Source organism: Staurois parvus, unplaced genomic scaffold (genome assembly GCF_062004578.1).
Source record: "Staurois parvus isolate SC_StPar_1 unplaced genomic scaffold, SC_StPar_1.0 ptg000842l, whole genome shotgun sequence".
In the NCBI taxonomy this organism is placed as follows: domain Eukaryota; kingdom Metazoa; phylum Chordata; class Amphibia; order Anura; family Ranidae; genus Staurois; species Staurois parvus.
In genome coordinates, this window is record NW_028318638.1 from 1423478 (window position 1) to 1446687 (window position 23210).

Sequence of the window (23210 nt, forward strand, 5' to 3'; positions counted from 1 at the left end):
GGTGGTGGTACCACCGGCTGAAAGTTATTGCACATGGCATTTGATATTTTTGCTGAAGCTCTGCATGCCCTAGTTTAGTTGGGCAATCAGGGGCAGTGAAACCACTTCTCAACTGCCTGCTTTAACCGCTGCCCGCCCTACCATTTGCTGGACCAGCACCTGATTTTCCTTACAGCAGATAAAAGTGGACCCACCTGGAGTGGCGCTTTCTTTTTTCTTGAGGTCTCCTTGAATGGGTTGCTCTTGGTGGTTTGTACCATCGGCTGAAAGTTATTGCACATGGCATTTGATATTTTTGCTGAAGCCCTGCATGCCCTAGTTTAGTTGGGCAATCAGGGGCAGTGAAACCAACTTCTCAACTGCCTGCTTTAACTGTTGCCCATCCTACCATTTGCTGGACCAGCATCTGATTTTCCTTACAGCAGATAAAAGTGGACCCACCCGGAGTGGCACTTTCTTTTTTCTTGAAGTCACCTTGAATGGGTCACTCTTGGTGGTGGTACCATCAGCTGAAAGTTATTGCACATGGCATTTGATATTTTTGCTGAAGCCCTGAGCCCTGCATGCCCTAGTTTAGTTGGGAAGTCAGGGGCAGTGAAACCACTTCTCAACTTCCTGCTTTAACCGTTGCCCATCCTACCATTTGCTGGACCAGCACCTGATTTTCCTTACAGCAGATAAAAGTGGATCCACCTGGAGTGGCGCTTTCTTTTTTCCTGAGGTCTTCTTCAATGGGTCACTCTTGGTGGTGGAACCATCGGCTGAAAGTTATTGCACATGACATTTGATTTTTTTTGCTGAAGCCCTGAGCCCTGCATGCCCTAGTTTAGGTGAAACCACTTCTCAACTGCCTGCTTTAACCATTGCCCGCCCTACCATTTGCTGGACCAGCACCTGATTTTCCTTACAGCAGATAAAAGTGGGCCCACCTAGAGTGGCACTTTCTTTTTTCTTGAGGTCACCTTGAATGGGTCACTCTTGGTGGTGGTACCACCGGCTGAAAGTTATTGCACATGGCATTTGATATTTTTGCTGAAGCCCTGCATACCCTAGTTTAGGTGGGCAATCAGGGGCAGTGAAACCACTTCTCAACTGCCTGCTTTAACCGTTGCCTGCCCTACCATTTGCTGGACCAGCACCTGATTTTCCTTACAGCAGATAAAAGTGGGCCCACCTGGAGTGGCACTTTATTTTTTCTTGAGGTCTCCTTGAATGGGTCACTCTTGGTGGTGGTACCACCGGCTGAAAGTTATTGCACATGGCATTTGATATTTTTTGCTGAAGCCCTGAGCCCTGCATGCCCTAGTTTAGGTGGGCAGTCATGGGCAGTGAAAACACTTCTCAACAGCTTGCTTTAACCGCCCGCCCTACCATTTGAGCACAGGTCTACTTTAAGCAGCCTTTTCGTGAACCTCTTCGCCCCTTGACTACGACCTCTGTAAATGAATTGATAATACAGCTTTAATAAGCACTATGCAGCAAAATGTGACTTCCCCCTCAATTAAAGATGGAGCCAGCTCCTGCCGTATTCCGCCCATTAATCATGGGTGATTCACACCGCCTGAGTCACTTTGGACCTGCTGGGTTGGACAGAGACATGGCGAGGGAACGGAGCTCCGCGATGATTCAGATGTGTGACAGATGAGAATTGTTCCTCCGTTTATCGGAACTCGGAGAGATATTATAAATCTTAATTCCCTTCCTGCTGCTGCCGCTTCAAAGTTTTGTGGCCGACGGGTTTAAAGAGCACCGGGCCAGTTGGCGTCTCTTGAGTTGGCGTAGAGTTTGAGTTGTTACCGTAAATGTTTACCCTACAAGAACTTTTTACATCATTGCTGTACCATATTTCCATGACATGACTAGCGTCCCCCTCTAATGAATCACTATGTGTCATGGCAATCAATCAGCTTCCCCAGTGAACAACTGCTGAGATATAATGTCAGCCACACAGACATATATTGGTCAGTCAGACCTGACTGGTTGACTTGCTTTGAAGCAGAACTCGAGATATAAAAGACACAAGGTATTGTACAGGGGTGGACGGACAACTCATGGGGCCCCCAGGCAATAGGGGATCATGGGGCCCCTGTGTCCTTGCCCAAACTCAAAAAAGCCTATGAAAAAGGTACCAGGGGCATCTCATGGGGCCCCCTACTGACCCCGGGCCCTCGGGCAGTGCCCCAGTTTCCAAATGGTCAGTCCGCCCTTGGTATTGTATCTCCGTAATCATTAGGCTCCATGCACATGCGGCGTTTTAATAACACTGGTAACGTTAGCTGTGTAAAGTCACGTTCAAAACGTTGAGTTGTTCAGCGTTTTTGCATTAGCGTTTAGCTGCGTTTTGCCGTGTTTTTCACGATTGCGTTTTTTAGCGTTTTTTAACAAGAAAAATTTTTTGTTTGGTCAAAAAAAGTCCAAAACCGTCGGTTTGCCGGGATTGAGCACTCAGGCACACGGGACGTTTTGATTATGCTGGTAACGTTAGCTGTGTAAAGTCACTTTAAAAACTCGAGTTTCTGAGCTTTTTTTAGTCATTTTTTTCAGGTACTTATATAGCGCCATCAATTTATGCAGCACTTTACATATATATTGTACATTCACATCAGCCCCTAACCTTCAAGGGGCGTACAATCTAAGGTCCCTAACCCTCAAGGGGTGTACAATCTAAGGTCCCTAACCCTCAAGGGGCGTACAATCTAAGGTCCCTAACCCTCAAGGGGCATACAATCTAAGGTCCCTAACCCTCAAGGGGCGTACAATCTAAGGTCCCTATCCCTCAAGGGGCGTAGATTCTAAGGTCCCTAACCCTCAAGGGGCGTAGAATCTAAGGTTCCTAACCCTCAAGGGGTGTACAATCTAAGGTCCCTAACCCTCAAGGGGCGTACAATCTAAGGTCCCTAACCCTCAAGGGGTGTACAATCTAAGGGTCCTAACCCTCAAGGGGCGTACAATCTAAGGTCCCTAACCCTCAAGGGGCATACAATCTAAGGTCCCTAACCCTCAAGGGGCGTACAATCTAAGGTCCCTAACCCTCAAGGGGCGTACAATCTAAGGTCCCTAAACCTCAAGGGGCGTACAATCTAAGGTCCCTAACCCTAAATCGGCGTACAATCTAAGGTCCCTAACCCTCAAGGGGCGTACAATCTAAGGTCCCTAACCCTAAATCGGCGTACAATCTAAGGTCCCTAACCCTCAAGGGGCGTACAATCTAAGGTCCCTAACCCTCAAGGGGTGTACAATCTAAGGTCCCTAACCCTCAAGGGGCATACAATCTAAGGTCCCTAACTCACATTCATACATACACATACTAGGGGCAAGTTAGACAGGAGCCAATTAACCTACCAGCATGTCTTTGGGGTGTGGGAGGAAACTGGAGTACCCGGAGGAAACCCAAGCAGGCACAGGGAGAACATGCAATCTCCAGGCAGGTGGTGCCGTGGTTGGGATTTGAACCAACGACCCCAGTACTGCCAACCACTTAGTGCTGCCCTAGTTTTAGTGTTTTTGCATCAGCGTTTAGCTGCCTTTTGCAGTGTTTAGCAGTGTTTTTCTGCATTTGAGTTTTTTAATGTGTTTTTTTAACCCCCAAAAATATTTTTTTGTCCAAAAAACATCCAAAAATGCCGGTTTGCGGCGTTTTACTGCGTTTTCCGTGTTTGTGTTTCTTAGTGTGTTTTTTTTTACGCAAAAAGATACATTTTTTGGTCAAAAAAAGTAAAAAATGCCGGTTTGCTGCATTTTACTGCGTTTTTCACCATTTTTCAGCATTAGAGCGTTTTTACAGTTAAAATCTCCTCTAGAAACCCACCAGTTTTGTTTTTTTTTCCAGCCAAAAAACGTTGATTCCAGTCTATGTGTGTATGGACACCTAGGATAACAGGCTGGGGGGTTTACTGGCTGTAGAAAAAAATGGTAAAACCCAAAAACAGCCGCTGTAAAAATGTCCCGTGTGCATGAGGACTTAATACACTGTGGATTTTTTTTTAAATTTCAAGTAGAGCTGTACAGCAGAGCTTAGAGAGAGGGAGGGAGAAGCACACAACACAAGGCACCACTCTCCACCACCGTCACAACACAAGGCACCACACCCATCCACCGACACAACACAAGGCACCACACCCCACCACCAACACAACACAAGGCACCACTCTCCACCATCGACACAACACAAGGCACCACTCTCCACCATCGACACAACACAAGGCACCACTCCCCACCACTGACACAACACAAGGCACCACTCTCCACCACCAGCACAACACGACGCACCACTCTTCACCACCAGCACAACACAAGGCACCACACCCGACCACCGACACAACACAAGGCACCACTCTCCACCACCAGCACAACACAAGGCACCACTCTCCACCACCGACACAACACAAGGTACCACTCTTCACCACAGACGCAACACAAGGCACCCGCCCCACCAACAGCACAACACAAGGCACCACTCCCCACCACCGACACAACACAAGGCACCACTCCCCACCACCGACACAACACAAGGCACCACACCCCACCACCGACACAACACAAGACACTTCTCCTCACCACAGACACAACACAAGGCACCCGCCCCACCAAGCGCAAAACACAAGGCACCACACCCCACCACCAACACAACACAAGGTACAACACTCCAACACTGACACAACACAAGGCACCACTCCCCACCACCAACACAACACAAGGCACCACACCCCACCACCGACACAACACAAAACATCACACCCCACCACCAACACAACACAAAACACCACACTCCACCACAGACACAACACAAGGCACCACTCCCCACCAACCGCACAACACAAGGCACCACACCCCACCACCGACACAACACAAGGCACCACTCCCCACCACCAGAAATTCTGAGGACCCTCTGCACACTGGTATATACCCTTACAAGCAGACTATGCAGACACAACACAAGGCACCACTCCCCACCAAGCGCACAACAGAAGGTACAACACTCCACCACCAGCACAACAGAAGGCACCACTCCCCACCAAGCGCACAACAGAAGGTACAACACTCCACCACCAGCACAACACAAGGCACCACTCCCCACCACCGACACAACACAAGGCACCATGCCCCACCAACTGCACAACACAAGGCACCACACCCCACCACCGACACAACACAAGGCACCACACCCCACCACCTACTCAACACAAGGCACCACTCTCCACCACCAGCACAACACAAGGCACCATGCCTCACCAACTGCACAACACAAGGCACCACTCTCCACCACCTACTCAACACAAGGCACCATTCTCCACCACCAGCACAACACAAGGCACCACTCCTCACCGCCAGAACAACACAAGGCACCTCTCCCCACCACCGGCACAACACAAGGCACCACACCCCACCACCGACACAACACAAGGCACCACTCTCCACCACCGACACAACACAAGGCACCACTCTCCACCACCAGCACAACACAAGGCACCACACCCCACCACCGACACAACACAAGGCACCACTCCTCACCACCAGCACAACACAAGGCACCACACCCCACCACCGACACAACACAAGGCACCACTCCCCACCACCGACACAACACAAGGCACCACACCTCACCACCGACACAACACAAGGCACCACACCCCACCACCTACTCAACACAAGGCACCACACCCCACCACCGACACAACACAAGGCACCACACCCCACCAACGACACAACACAAGGCACCACACCCTACCACCAGCACAACATGAGGCACCACTCCTCACCACCAGAACAACACAAGGCACCTCTCCCCACCACCGGCACAACACAAGGCACCACACCCCACCATTGACACAACACAAGGCACCACACTCCACCACCAGCACAACACAAGGCACCACACCCCACCACGGACACAACACAAGGCACCACACCCACCACGGACACAACACAAGGCACCACACCCCACCACCGACACAACACAAGGCACCACACCCCACCACCGACACAACACAAGGCACCCGCCCCACCAACTGCACAACACAAGGCACCACACCCCACCACCGACACAACACAAGGTACAACACTCCACCACCAGCACAACACAAGGCATCACACCCCACCACCGACACAACACAAGGCACCACTCCTCACCAACCGCACTACACAAGGCACCACTCCCCACCAACCGCACAACACAAGGCACCACTCCTCACCGCCTGGCATAACACATGAATAGGCCCTTAAGGGTTCATTTACACTTGCGTTGGCCCTCTGAAGAGTGATCAGCAGTGGATTGCATTTCAGAGGGCGACAGGTGGTGAGGAGATATTATATTGCCTCCTCGCCACCTGTTTCTACCCCTAAAGGCCCCCACCACGGCACCACAACTACATTACTAGTAGCCCTGTCCAGTTAAATAGTTCGCATTCAGTGGATGGCACTGCCCACCAAGCATGTCTGCTTGTATACCCCATATTGCTGCCTTCGGGGGTACTGGTTTGGGGGAGATGGGGTAAAAACAAGGCTCGGCTGTGTGTTTTTACTGCCCTCCCCAATCGCAAGTGTAAACCAAGCGTGCCTATGCGACTGTAGTAGGTGAATTAGATTGTGAGCTCCTTTGCGGCATGGAGGAAGGACATTTTTTACGAGCTCTGAGGAATATGTTAGCGCACCATAAAATGGTGAATAAAAGACATAAGTAGCCGTCTCCACGCCGCCTGATGGCTCCGGCTATTTTTATCTCCATGCTGGCCCCCGGGCTCTTTTGTTTCTGTATTCCTCCCTGCGTGTCTGCGATCAAATTATTATCTCATGAAATGAGGTAAAAGGCTTTAATTACTCTACGTTGGTCCTTGGTTATGTGCGATGCTGTCACAGCTCCCGAGAATTCTCCTGCTCCCCTCCCCCCCCCCTTTCACGACACCGAGACCCCTTTTCCCAAGACTGCGGGACCTCATTTGGCAACCCGTCAATGAATCAAATGGGCTTCTCTGCACCTGACAGGCCGGCTATATCAAGGTCATCGCCATGACAGGAGTGAGACCACTTAGCTCCTTCGTCGCCTAGCAACCGTGACGGTCCACCCAAGGCTTTTTACGGTGGCAACCTACAGGTCGGTGCCTGTCCGGGAGACGCGGCAGAAGGCTTATTCAATAAACAGAGTAATTAACAAAGCGCTCAGTGCAGGAACCAATCACAATCTGTTTGATTGATGGCGGACGAATGGATCGCCTGGTTACTATGGGCTTTGCAATTAGCCCAGTGTTAGGCCTAGTTTTGACCTGAGCTACATTTTTTACCGCTCCCCAAGCTGCCAAGGTAGCATATGGGGGTTTACATATGCCACATGCATCACGGTTAAAATGATCCCCCCCAATACGTTTGCCAGTACCACCCGCCAAAAGAGACCCATCCAAGTGCATGGGGCCGGCTCCATGACCACGTACAATGCACATGGTTGCAGCATGGTGGTGCGGGCTTTTAGGGGTTAAAGAAAACCGCCTCCTCACCGCCTATCAAACGCACTCTGAAAAGGCATCCATTGTGGATCGCTCTTCAGGGGGCCTAACACAAGCCTTATTTAGTAAGCCTGTTACAAGATCTATGGCTGGTCCACATGTATGAAGGGCACATTGTTGTGTATTGCAGTTTATGCTCATTTTATGCGCAGTTTTAGCCACGCTACCATTAAACTCTATGAGAACGTGTGTTCTGATGAAAGCACATCGAAGTCCTGCAGGCTGCATCTTTGATGCGCTTTCATCAAAACGCACGTTCTAATAGGGTTTAATGGTAGCGTGGATAAATGTGCGCGTAAAAATGTGAAAAAAACACAATCCTCACCACCGGCACAACACAAGGCACCAGCCTTCACCACCGACACAACACAAGGCACCATCCTTCACCACCGGCACAACACAAGGCACCATCCTTCACCACCGACACAACACAAGGCACCATCCTTCATCACCGACACAACACAAGGCACCTCTCCCCACCACGAACACAACACAAGGCAACACTCCCCACCACCAGCAAAACACAAGGCACCATCCGTCACCACCGACACAACACAAGGCACCATCCTTCATCACCGGCACAACACAAGGCACCATGCTTCATCACCGACACAACACAAGGCACCATCCTTCACCACCGACACAACACAAGGCACCTTTCCCCACCCCGACACAACACAAGGCACCATCCTTCATCACCGACACAACACAAGGCACCATCCTTCATCACCGACACAACACAAGGCACCATGCTTCATCACCGACACAACACAAGGCACCATCCTTCATCACCGACACAACACAAGGCAACATCCTTCACCACCGACACAACACAAGGCACCTTTCCCCACCCCGACACAACATAAGGCACCACTCCCCACCTCCTGGCACAACACAAGGCACTTCTCCTCACTACCGGCACAACACAAGGTACCACTCTTCACCACCAGTACAACACAAGGCACCTCTCCCCATCGTCCGGCACAACACAAGGCACCACTCCCCAGCAGTGGTAAAACACAAGCCACCACTCCCAACCACCATAACAGCACAAGGCAACACTCCCCACCACTGGCTTATCGCAAGGCACCACTCTCCACCATCGGCACAACACAAGGCACTTCTCCCCACCATCGGCACAACACAAGGCACAAGACACCACTCCCCACCAGTGGTAAAATACAAGGCACCAATCCCCACTACCAACACAACAGAAGGCACCATTCCACACCACCGGCAAAACACAAGGCACCAATCCCCACTACCGGCACAAGACACCACTCCCCACCAGTGGTAAAACACAAGGCACCAATCCCTATTACCAACACAACACAAGGCACAATTCCCCACCACTGGCACAACGCAAGGCACCACTCCCCACCACAGGCACAACACAAGGCACCACTCCCCTCCACCAGTACAACGCAAGGCACCACTCCCCACCATCGGCACAACACAAGGCACCACTCCCCACCATCGGCACAACACAAGGCACTTCTCCCCACTGCCCGGCACAACAGAAGGCACCACTCCCCACCACTGGTACAACACAAATCACACCCCACCGTCCAGCACAACGCAAGGCACCACTCCCCACCACAGGCACAACACAAGGCACCACTCCCCACCCCCTACACAACACAAGGCACCACTCCCCACCACCTACACAACACAAGGCACCATTCCCCACCACCGGCACAACACAAGGCACCACTCCCCACCACCGGCATAACACAAGGCACCACTCCCCACCACCAACACAACGCAAGGCACCACAAGACTAAAAGCACATGTAAAATACCCATAGAAATATGCACCACAAACATGAAACCAGCTCTTAGTGTCCGTTGACACCACTCTGCCCTAGGCCCTGCTGGATAGTGCAGCCCGACGCATAGACCATGCAATTTTCCTTGTGTCCTATGTGCTCAGTTCCCGCCACCTCGATGCGCAGTACAGCGTGTTGCAGCACACTGCGCCACAACCTAAAATGCCGTGGTGCCTAAAAGCAAATGCAATGTCAGCCTATGACATTTCGATAAAGTTACATAAACAAAAGGTAAACAGTGCGATGAGTTGTAATCACTGCATGACCCTGTTTTCCTTCATAGCGCTGCAGTATAATGACGTCTGTTGATGTAAAGTGTAACTGTAATAGGATGAGAAGCAGAAAGATCAGGGAGACACTGTGCTTGCCCCTTCCAGTAATTGAGATTTCACTTTTTTTTTTCCTCTAAGGCCTACTCCAGTTCTGCGTGCCTCCATGATCTTCAGTGGTTACCATGGCAACCTTAGGAGATTAGGCTGCAGGAGGCTGCCCCAGCTGTCATTCAGCACCTATGAATATGGTTGTCGGGGACACTAAACTCTGCAACTTAATCTGCTGCCTGGCATCCATATGTAAAAGGAGAAGAGATTCCAGGAACGGGAGGGAGGCCTACGTGTTCCATTCCTAGTATCACCCTTCCAAAATACACGGAAACCTCAGGCACAATCATAGGACACATCACCCCGGTACCCAGTCTGTGTCTTGTTGACGCCACAACACAAGGCATCATCCTTCACCACCGGCACACCACAAGGCACCTCTCCCCACCACCGGCGTAACACGAGGCATCATCCTTCACCACCGGCACACCACAAGGCACCTCTCCCCACCACTGGCATAACACAAGGCACCTCTCTCCACCACCGGCACAACACAAGGCCCCTCTCCCCACCACCGGCATAACACAAGGCACCATCATTCACCATCGGCACAACACAAGGCACCATCCTTCACCACCGGCACAACACAAGGCCCCTCTCCCCACTACCGGCATAACACAAGGCACCATCATTCACCACCAGCACAACACAAGGCACCATTCCTCACCACCGGTTCAACACAAGGCACCACTCTTCACCACTGGCTCAACACAAAGCACCACTCTCCACCACCAGCACAACGCAAGGCACCTCTCCCCACCCCTAGCACAACACAAGGCACCACTTCCCACCCCCGGCACAACACAAGGCACCACTCCCCACCACCGGCACAACACAAGGCACTTCTCCCCACCGCCTGGCACAACACAAGGCACTTCTCCCCCCACATGGCACAACACAAGGCACTTCTCCCCACCACATGGCACAACACAAGGCACTTCTCCCCACCGCCTGGCACAAAACAAGGCACTTCTCCCCACCACCGGCACAACACAAGGCACCACTCCCCACCACTGGCACAACACAAGGCACCACTCCCCACCGCCTGGCACAACACAAGGCACCTCTCCCCACCACCTGGCACAACACAAGACACCTCTCCCCACCACCTGGGACAACACAATTCACCACTCCCCACTACCGGCACAACACAAGACACTTCTCCCCACCACTGGCTCAACACAAGGCACCACTCCCCACCCTCAGCACAACACAAAGCACCACTCCCCACTACCGGCACAACACAAGACAATTCTCCCCACCACTGGCTCAACACAAGACACCACTCTTCACTACCGGCATAACACAAGGCACCTCTCCCCACCCTCGGCACAACACAAGGCACCACTCCCCACTACCGGCACAACACAAGACACTTCTCCCCACCGCCTGGCACAACACAAGGCACCTCTCCCCACCACTGGCTCCACACAAGACACCACTCTCCACCACCGGCACAACACAAGACACTTCTCCCCACCGCCTGGCACAACACAAGGCACTTCTCCCCACCGCCTGGCACAACACAAGGCACCTCTTCTCACAACCAGTTCAACACAAGGCACCAGTCTTCACCACTGGCTCAACACAAGGCACCACTCTCCACCACCGGCACAACACAAGGCACCTCTCTCCACCCCCGGCACAACACAAGGCACCTCTCCCCGCCCCCGGCACAACACAAGGCACCACTCCCCTCCACAGGCACAACACAAGGCACCACTCCCCACCCCCGGCACAGCACAAGGCACCACTCCCCTCCACAGGCACAACACAAAGCACTTCTCCCCACCACCACCCTACATATTCCATTCCTAGTATCACCCTTCCAAAATACACCGAAACCTCAGGCGCCATCATACTACACAGCACCCTGGTACCCAGTCTGTGACCTGTTGACGCTTAGAGCCCATTCACACCATTTAGACGCGTACAATTCTTCTTTCGTTCCAACAAATGACAACACATGTATGCGTGTTTAAACATGTTCATACGCAAATGCTTTTAAAATCTTTTTTTATTGTGCACGTCCAAACACAGCACACGTTTGCACGTCGATGCAGCTGTGTGTATGGCCACATTGATTACTACAGTGTTGCGTTTAGATGTGCAGAAAACTATATGCTCTGTGCATCTAAATGCAGCATTTTTCCTGCTTGTGTGAATGAGCTCTAAGGCATAAAAATGTAACTGATCCTAGTAGGCATCTATCTTTTTTTAAAAAATATTTTTTATTGAAATGTCACAGACCCCTTGCACACAGAGACCTTCCAGCCAGGGGTGTATTTACCACTAGGCAAACAAGGCATTTGCCTAGGGCGGCAATTTTCAGGGGGGCAGCGCTGCCCCCCAGAAGGAGCACATGCCACATGGGGACCAAGTGGGATCCAAGAGAGTCTGCGAGCTGCTTGACGGTGTATGCAGAACCCGACTCTCATTGTCTTGTCGGCCAGCAGGGTGGGAGGTGGTGTTGGTGGGTTTCAGGTTCTCCCCTTTGGGGGGCTGGGTTGCTGGTTAATGTTATGCTCTCTCCGTGCTTGGGGGAGGGTGTTGGTCAGTGTCAGGCTCTCTCCTTTGGGGGGTTGTTGGTCAGTGTTATGCTCTCTCCACGGTAGGGGGGGATGTTGGTTGGTATTGGGCTCTTTCCACGGGGGAGGTTGGGTTGGCCGACTTTTTGTGTTGCCTAGGGCAGAACATATCCTAAATACACCATTGCTTCCAGCTGCAGTGTGCTCCTTCTATCATTTCTGTGTTCCGGCTCTTCATCACAGAATGTATACGGCCCTAATGGCTGGAACAACTCAGTATAGCGTTCAGCCCTGTGTGGCGGGGCTAGACACTGTACCTGTCCCTTCCAGGCTCACTAAAATGCAGCCCCATGTGCAGGGGACAGGGCCATCTTTAATATTGATTGGACCCTGGGCAAACATTTTCTTGGGTCCCCCTTTGCCCCGGCCAGGCACAGCAGCACTCCAGAGCTCCGTCCTTTGCTCCGCCAACACTGGCTGCAGCCACCCTACTTTCTCAGCATGCCACCCCTCTCATTGGCCCTTCGTGCTGCCCATCTACCATCAGACCGCTGCTGAATGGACAGGAAGCTGTAGATTCCCAGGGTGGAGGTTGCATGTGTTGAGTCCGCCAACTGCGGAGTGTGCACACTGGAAAGAAAAAGCAGTGAAAACTATTTGCAGGCAACGTGGGCCAAGCCTTTTGCCCGGAGTTAAACATGACCCTGGCAGGGGGTCTTCCAGGCTCAGCATTGGATAGTCACTGTAAACTTATCTTGACTACTTTTCCTTACTACAAATTACATTTAGACCAACAGATTAAATCTAGATGATCTTGTATGAAAGGGAGATTGTAGCCTTTGCAAAGGGATAGCATCTGGAATCCGGGATAATTAGTGGACAGTGTGGAGCTTGCCATTCTCTACAGTTGATAACAGTCATTGGTATCAACAAAAACCTTAAAGCAAATAAATTATATTTAGTATCCACAAGCACCGTGACTATCATAATTTCCTTTTTCTTCTTTTTAGAATATATTTTTAACCTTTTTTTCATCCTATGCTACTTCTCATTTCAGCTGATCTTCTGCAGCCTCTATGCAGACACTTGCCGTTCTACATGTACTCTTTTCATTGATGGTTTCATGTCATGGCTCAGAGCAGGACTCTTGATGGTGACAACAGGGGGCCATGCCTGAACATCGACACAGTCACTTGGAGTCTCCACCTTCCATAAGAAGAGGATCCAGAACATAGACCTTCAGAGCAGGCCTCTTGATGGGGACAACAGAGGACCATGCCTACACATCAACACAGCCACTTGTAGTCTCCACCTTCCATAACAGGAGGCTCCAGAACATAGACCTTCAGAGTATAACTCTTGATGGTGACAACAGTGGACCATGCCTGCACATCAACACAGCCACGTGTACTCTCCACCTTCCAAAACAGGAAGCTCCAGAGCACAGACCTTCAGAGTACAACTCTTGATGGTGATAACCAGGGGCGGACTGACCATTTGGAAACTCGGGCACTGCCGAGGGCCCGGGGTCAGTAGGGGGCCCCATGAGATGCCCCTGGTACCTTTTTCATAGGCTTTTTTGAGTTTGGGCAAGGACACATGGGCCCCATGATCCCCTATTGCCCAGGGGCCCCATGAGTTGTTAGTCCGCCCCTGGTGATAACAGTGGACTATGCCTGTACATTGACACAGCCACTTGTAGTCTCCACCCTCCATAGAATGAGTCTCCAGAACATAGATGTTCAAAGCAGACATCTTGATGGTGACAACAGTGGACATGCCTGCACATGGACACTGCCACTCATAGTCTCCACCTTCAATAAATGGAGGCTCCAGAACGTAGACCTTCAGAGAAGGCCTCGATGTGTTCTTACACAAATTAACTACATCATAACATTTGAATTCACTTTTACTAGCATGGTTGTATTCTACCAGTGAAGACATCCATCAGAACAGCAGAGGCAGAGCAGAGGACAATGCTGGACTTCTCTTGATAGTGTCATAGCAAGCCCATGCAGATGTTTAGTTTGTGTTCACCTGGCTGAGGTTTTCTACATAGGTCTGATGATCACCATAAACATTGTAACCAATGTTCCTGTTCTAATCAATGTCCCAGTCATGAGATTCAGCAAACCAATTTCAACTATGGTGTTTGGATCTTAGGTGGAGGTTTGTGCCAATGTGCTTGTGCTGGCATGGGCCTCTGTTGTGCCAACAGTGATGGACGTAGTCAGCATTTGGACTTGATGATATCATAGAAAGCCCATTATAGGTGATGTTACTTTCAGTTCACTCGGCTGAAGTTTTTTTGAAGAGGTCTGATGAGCCTCATAAACATTCTAATAAATCTTCCTGTTCTAATCAACGTTCCAGTCATGAGGTTCATTCAACCAATATCAATTATGATGTTCTTCCAGCACAATGCTTTTTTTAAAAGATCACGCAACACCACTGACCATTTGGATCTTAGGGGGAGTCCATGCCAATATACTTGCACTGGCATGGACCTCTGTTGTGCCAACAGCGATTGATATGGTCAACATTTGGGCCCTTACCGAAATATTCCCCCAGGTTAAACAGACTAGTAGATAGATGCATGGACCAAAAATAGAAGTGGGGTGAGACACTTGACATTAGACTTTTCACTTCCTATCCACATTGCTTTTAGAGGTAATAAGAGGCATTTCAGTATGTCTTAGTGGCCGCCAACAAAATAAGGTGAGGGAAGTGCTGTTGTCCAACTCTACTGGACTATTAGAAACCAGAAGCATGGTCAGGGCAACATAAATTTCCTCCTGCTTCTCACCTGCCCTAGATGTGAGGAGAATCTAGGTCTATGTGACAGCAAGAGAGGGTTCTCCACAAATGGTACATCCGCTCTTAACTGCATACTATGGCTTAGTTTAATGGCAGGTCATGCTGAACGCATTATCTTTGGTAGAGGGAAAAAAGTTAAGTGTCACAGAAGGCTAATATTACCACCAATTTTTTTAAACTCCTTGAATCATACAGTAGGTACCTTTTCCCTGAAAAGCAGAGAAATATTCTGAATGCACACGTTCCTGCAATGGTTGTTAGGTAAGTGGGTGCTGCAGAGACCACCGGTTGGAGAATGAAGAACAAAGGATATGACGCCAGCACACCAATGATCTCCAGTTAGGGTCCAAAGCTTTATTTAAAAATCACATCACGGCTAAAACAGCAATGTTTCGGGACCACGCAGGTCTTCTTCAGGCACGTGACCTTTTTTGGTCGCATGCCTAAAGAAGGAGGTCCTGCGTAACCCTAAAACGTCACTGTTTTTAGCTGTGACATAATCAATAAATAAAGCTTTGGATCCTTCTTGGAGATCCTTGGTGTGCTGGTGACATATCTTCCACTGTCTCTGAAAAGTGTACAATTCAAAAATTTATGGTGTGAACACATTTACTATTCCAGATAGAAAAGGGCACAAACTGAGGCAAATACTCCAAAATTAATAACTGATAGCGTATTTAATAATTAGCCAGATCAACCAGCAAAATAAGCAATATTTTGCCGCCAGGTTACCAAAAAAAAAAAAAAAATCCACAATTCACACACCAAAAAATATCTTACAAACATATTTATATAATGACAAAGCAAGGAAAAACTGTGGGAAGGATGGGGTAAAATATACACGTCATGTCATGAAAAAAGCAGGCAGTTGGTTTATCTCAAATGCCCATTCTCTTTTTCTTTTATAAATAGTCTTTTGTCAAATGTCCCATTGGGGGATTAAGTGGCCAAGGCTGATTCAGTGCTTTATGTCATATATTGCAGTGCTAGCCAGTCTTTTTTTACACGAAATAGCAAATTCACAAGTGTCAAATGATTACAAATAATTGCAGTCTTTATAGGCTCTCCTTTTGTCAAGGTCTGCACGTGGATTCTTTTGCTCCTCATCCTTCTACATACATGTATTGGAAAGTCTTGCAAACTCCCTAGAAAAGTGCATGTACTCTCGTTGCAACGCTTGCTGGATCGTGGCAAAATGAAATATTTACCACTGTAAAACATGTCCGAGTAGCCGAGGTGCATTGAAAACACAAGCAGAAGACCATGCTCCTTCAGACTTGATTTGACACTTTGATGGCCTTCACCCATGCGGCTTTCTGAAGATGGAAGAAAAGACCACCAACTGGACCCTTCAACCTTCACAGCAGGTATGAAAAATGCAGTTTCATAAAAAAAATTCATAACCCCATGAAAAATGATATGTTCATCAAGCTGAATGTCCCACTGGTTAAGAAGATGACACTCAGCGTATGACTTGTCCTTCAGTCCTGCTTTAACTTGTGATTGCTGTTCTTGACCGCCGTGGAAAGTGAACAAACCTCTTTACCAAATCTGTAAGGTTGAGGAGACCCTTATTACTGCATAGGCATGTATGGCCAGTTAAAGCTGGACCCAGAAAGGAGCATGTCCCGGATCAAAGTCTCGATTGGCGTCTTTCCTACTAAACGTACGAAGAAGAGCTGCTCTATGACCGGTGCTGAGACGATTCGTAAGGAAGGAAGGCGAAGCAGAAGCCGACCAAAGCGGGTTGGTTGGTTGGGATACTGGTTTCGGACGTACTCCTCTAGAGCACATTGCGATTTCTCCTGAATGCTTTCAACGTGGCCGATATCAGACAGTCCTACTGCATCTACAAAACAACAAGACACAAGTTAGCTATACATTTTATACGTATCATGCTTCTCAGCTTTTTAACAGTTATGGCTGTTCTGTTCAGTACTATTACTCTGCGCCAGGGGCGGACTGACCATTTGGAAACTCGGGCACTGCATAAATGTTGCCAACCTGGCTTTGCAAACGTAGAAGACTTATATCATTGCACAGAGGAGGAATATCCTGTTGGGGGCTACATTTCTGAAGATGAACCATAGTAGTCAAGGAGGATTGTCTATCGTGGGCTATCAATTTTTTGTTGTCACTAGGTTTTTGGCCTCCACCATAGCCGTTCAGCTACTGTACATTGAGTCTAGTTTAGATACAAGCAGGGGCGGACTGACCATTTGGAAACTCGGGCACTCCCCGAGGCCCCGGGGTCAGTAGGGGGCCCCATGAGATGCCCCTGGTACCTTTTTCATAGGCTTTTTTGAGTTTGGGCAAGGACACAGGGGCCCCATGATCCCCTATTGCCCGGGGGCCCCATGAGTTGTCAGTCCGCCCCTGCTCTGTGCTGAAAATTCTTGGAGCCTAGAGGAAAAAAGCTTTACCCTCCACACGTGGAAGGCTTTCTTTAGAGTAAGAGCTGTAAAAATGTGGAATAATATTCCGTAGGAGCTAGTTCTAGCTATTGCTTTAACCACTTCCCATCCGGCCCATGTACATAAACGGCTGGACAGGAGCAGTGCAGAAGTGGGTTGCCGTTCATAAATGGCGCCTGCATTTTCAAGCTGTGCGACACAGAGGAACACCGATTGCTGTATGGCACCTATGTGAGGTCCCAATCATCTGATCACCGATTGGCCAATCAGTGATCACATGAATAGCAGTAAGCAAGATGTCACTTCCTGACATCATTGCTTACTACTAGTGAAATCTGTGAATGATCACAGAGGTCATATGGTGCAGGGCCAGGGGCGGACTGACAACTCATGGGGCCCCCCGGGCAATAGGGGATCATGGGGCTCTTGTGTCCTCACCCACACCCAAAAAAGCCTATGAAAAAAACAATGAAAGGTACCAGGGGCATCTCATGGGGCCCACTACTGAACCCGGGCCCTCGGGCAGTGCCCGAGTGCTCGAATGGTCAGTCCGCCTCAGTGCAGGGCTATTCACAACAGCCTTGTACCATGTGACAAGCTGTGACCAATCACAGCTCTAAAAGTATTTCTCAATGGCTGCAAGAATGCAGCCAGAGAGAAGGAGAAATTATTGCTTTTACAGCCTTTATGGGTGTAAAAGCAATCAGTGTAAAATAAAAAAAATCTACATCACCGCCCACAAGTAGTACAGTGTCGCTATGGTGACACTGTACTGCTAGGGTGACAGTATGTTAAAAACAAAAATAAAAACATAAATAATAATATAAAGAAATAAAAAAAATGTAAAAACACTTTTTTTAAAAATTATAATTTTTGGTTATAAACTAATTTGGGTTATTGCTTTAACCACTTCCCGTCCGGCCCACGTACATAAATGGCTGGACGGTGGCAGTGCAGGGGCGGGTTGCCGTTCATAAACAGCACCCGCCATTATGTACTGTGCACGCTCCTCCGGACACAGTGGAACACAGATTGCTGTACGGGACCTCTGTGTGAGGTCCCAAGCATGTGATCACTAATTGGCCAATCAGTGATCACATGAATAGCAGTAAGCAAGATGTCACTTCTGATATCATTGCTTACTACGTGTGAAATCTGTGAATGATCACAGAGGTCACATGGTACAGGGCTATTCACAACTGCCTTGTACCATGTGACAAGCTGTGACAAATCACAGCTCTCACAGTATTTCTCAATGGCTGCAAGAATGCAGCCAGAGAGAAAGAGAAATTATTCCTTTTACAGCCTTTATGGGTGTAAGAGCAATAAGTGTAAAAAAAAAAATCTTCATCACCCCCCACAAGTAGTACAGTGTCTCTATGGTGACAGTATGTTGAAAACAAAAATAAAAACATAAATAATAATACAGAATAAAAAAAAATGTAAATTTTTTTTAATTAAAATTTTTGGTTATAAACTAATTTGGGTTATTTTTATTTTTTACTAAAAAGATAACTGAATACATTTTGGCTAAGATTTATGAAGAAAGATTATTTATTTGCAAAATGTTATAAGAAAAACACTTTTTTTTTCAAAATGTTTAGACTTTTTCATTTATATAGCAAAAAAAAAAAATCCCAGTGGTGAATAAATACCACCAAAATAGTTTTATCTGTCACAAAAAATGCAAAAAAATTCCTATGGGTACAGTGTTGCATGACCGCACAATTGTCATTCAAAGTGTGAAAGCTGAAAACTGTCCTGGACAGGGAGGGGGTGAAAGTGTCCGGACTTGAAGTGGTTAATAGATCTATGTAAGACCAACACACGTATAGTTTTTTTCGTCTTTCAGGGTAAATGATTAACAGACGGTTGAATGGCAGCCTAACCTAGAGGTGCTGAGTTACCTCCGCCCACTGGAGTGGCAGCAACTACCGAACTCCCAAGTCATTGTCCTGCTTGGTATGTTCCAAGTCAACACTGGTTTGGTTCACACGGTCCACACAAGGCCTGCTGTCCTTGGTACAAAGATCACACCTTAAGCCCTTTAGTGGGAAGGAATGCACGACTCCCTGGCTGCTATCTCTGCTCTATGGTATGGCCACATAATAATTAACAGGAGCAGGTGGAGGGCCTGCGTCATACATGTTTATTAATTGACTCTTGCCCTTAGAGTACGTCTTAAGACAGCGCACGAGGGGACGGCAGTGTTGACAGACGGATAATCAGCCTTTCCACAGAGCTGGTGTTGACTGAGCAAAGATTCTGTACTGAGTTTCAGCTCACACTTTAAACCTTGTTCATCAGCACCCTTCAGTAAGATCACACCTATGTAATTGCCTGCAAGACTCTTCAGCGGTAGCCTGATGACCACTGACACTGGGACCACTGACACTTGGACCACTGACACTGGGACCACTGACACTTGGACCACTGACACTTGGACAACTGACACTGGGACCACTGACACTTGGACAACTGACACTGGGACCACTGACACTTGGACCATTGACACTGGGTCAACAAGTACTGGGACCACTGACACTTGAGCCATTGACACTGGAACCACTGACACTTGGACCATTGACAATGGGACCACTGATACTGGGACCACTGACACTTGGACCACTGATACTGGGACCACTGACACTTGGACCACTGATACTGGGACCATTGACACTGGGACCACTGACACTTAGACCATTGACACTGGGACCGCTGATACTGGGACCACTGACACTGGGAGCACTGACACTGGAACCAGTGACACTGGGACCACTGACACTTAGACCACTGATACTGGGACCGCTGACACTTGGACCACTGACACTGGGACCAGTGACACTGGGACCACTGACACTGGGACCACTGACACTGGGACCACTGACACTTAGACCATTGACACTGGGACCACTGACACTGGGACCATTGACACTGGGACCACTGACACTTGGACTACTGACACTTGGACCACTGACATTGGGACCACTGACAATTAGACCATTGACACTGGGACCACTGACACTTAGACCATTGACACTAAGACCATTGACACTGGGACCACTGACACTTAGACCATTGACACTAAGACCACTGATACTGGGACCACTGACACTTGGACTACTGACATTGGGACCACTGATACTGGGACCACTGACACTTGGGCCATTGACACTGGGACCACTGACACTTGGACCATTGAGACTGGGACCACTGACACTTGGACCACTGACACTAGGACCACTGATACTGCGACCACTGACACTTGGACCACTGATACTGGGACAACTGACACTTGGACCTCTGACACTGGGACCACTGACACTTGAACCACTGACACTGGGACCACTGACACTTGGACCGCTGATACTGGGACCGCTGACACTTGGACCACTGACACTAAGACCACTGACACTGGGACCACTGATACTAAGACCACTGACACTGGGACCACTGACACTTGGACCACTGACACTGGGACCACTGATACTAAGACTACTGATACTGGGACCGCTGACACTTGGACCACTGACACTGGGACCACTGATACTGGGACCACTGACACTTGGAACACTGACACTGGGACCACTGATACTGGGACCACTGACACTTGGAACACTGACACTGGGACCACTGATACTGGGACCACTGACACTTGGAACACTGACATTGACAAGCAGTTACATCTCACCTTTCATTTTATAAAAAAAATTTGACTGCAAAAAAAAATGGCATCAGCACAGCCTGAATGTAGCTAAAGATTTCTAATTACATTAAATCAAATCTCAATAATTACACCAAATATATAGGATCTAAAGAAATATCTAAATACATATATATATATATATATATATATATATATATATATATATATATATATATATATAAATGTAACTACAGAGGACATAATAAAATTTGGGACCTTTAGTGTATTGTTCAGTTTTGATCATAAAGGGGTCACCTATTTAAAAAACAGAGAGAGATGTAGTTAACTTTCCCCGGGTAATTAGTCATTTAACAGGAAGAACTGCTTTCCCAGGAAATAATGGACTTCACCTGACAAAGACATAATACATCTCTGTGTTGTAATGGAATTAAGTTCACAAATTAATATATAAATCCTGTATAATAATAATAATTACATTAAATCAACTCTCAATAATTACACCAAGTGTATAGGTTCTTAAAAAAAAAAAAAAAATATATATATATATTTTTTTAGAACCTATACACTTGGTGTAATTATTGAGATTTGATTTATATATATATATATATATATATATATATATATATATATAGGCCCTGTAAATGAAAAATCATAAAATGTATTATAGAAGACAAGGCGCTGAACAAACTGTTGGCGCTATATACATTCTTTATAATAATAATAATAGCAATAATATTAATTACATTAAATTAAACTCAATAATTGCACCAAGTGTATAGGTTCTAAAAAAAATAATAAAAAAATAAAAATAAATATATATATATATATATATATATATATATATATATATATATATATATATATATATATATATATTTTAGAACCTATACACTTGGTGTAAATATTGAGATTTGATTTATACATATATATATAGGCCCTGTAAACGAAAAATCATAAAAAGTATTATAGAAGACAAGGCGCTGAACAAACTGTTGGCGCTATATAAATCCTTTATAATAACAATAATAGTAATAATATTAATTAATAATATTAATTAAATTAAACTCAATAATTGCACCAAGTGTATAGGTTCTAAAAAAAAATAAAAAATTTATATATATATATATATATATATATATATATATTTAGAACCTATACACTTGGTGTAATTATTGAGATTTGATTTATATATAAAATCATAAAATGTAATATAGAAGACAAAGCGCTGAACAAACTGTTGGCGCTATATAAATCCTTTATAATAATAATATTAGTAATAATAATAATAATTACATTACATTAAACTCAATAGATGCACCAAGTGTATAGGTTCTAAAAAAAATATATATATAAATAGGCCCTGTAAATGAAAAATCATAAAATGTAATATAGAGGACAAAATAAAATTTTAGACTTTTCATGTACTTTTTAATTTTGTTTAACAATAGAGAAAGATGTAGGGGGTATACAATATTTTTTTCAGATAAAAGTCCATTATTTCCTGGGAATAACTGCAGTTCTTCATGTGTTCAGTAACTAATATTACAGAGGGAAAGCTAACTACATCTCTCTCTGTTTTTTAAATAAATGACCCCTTTGTTAAACAAAATTGAACAGTACATGAAAAGTCTCAAATTTTATTTTGTCCACTATATTACATTTTATGATTTTTCGTTTACAGGACCTATTTTTATATATATATATATATATATATATATATATATATATATATTTTTTTTTTTTTTAATTTATTTATTTTATTTTTATTTTTTTGAACCGTACACTTGGTGTAATTATTGAGATTTGATTCAATGTAATTATTATTACTATTATACAGGATTTATATAGCTCCAACTGTTTGTTCGCCACTTTGCAATATAAATGTAATTAGCAGTCTGTAGCCATCTCTAGCCTGTGCTACTGACATTTTTTGCAGGCAGATGTGTTCTATAAAATGAAGAAGTGAGACCACTTCCCAGGAATTAATGGACTTTATCTGAAAAAAACATAGTACACCCCTGTGTTCTAAAGGAATTAAGTTCACAAATGAATAGCTTACTGATCCTAATTTCTAAGACTT

At 46.8% G+C, this 23210-nt stretch overlaps 1 protein-coding gene across 2 annotated transcripts in view; it reads right to left on the reverse strand.

The window, feature by feature from the left end:
- Nucleotides 1-15707: 15707 nt before the first annotated feature.
- The window catches only part of LOC149443632 (nuclear receptor subfamily 2 group F member 5-like), a 71414-nt gene continuing 63911 nt past the window's right edge, over nucleotides 15708-23210 (reverse strand). For both annotated transcript variants that reach the window (XM_089655502.1, XM_089655501.1), the window contains exon 4: nucleotides 15708-16898. In XM_089655502.1, coding sequence (XP_089511628.1) covers nucleotides 16624-16898 — 275 coding nt within the window. In that variant the 3' untranslated portion in view covers nucleotides 15708-16623. The remainder of the gene's footprint in view (nucleotides 16899-23210) is intronic.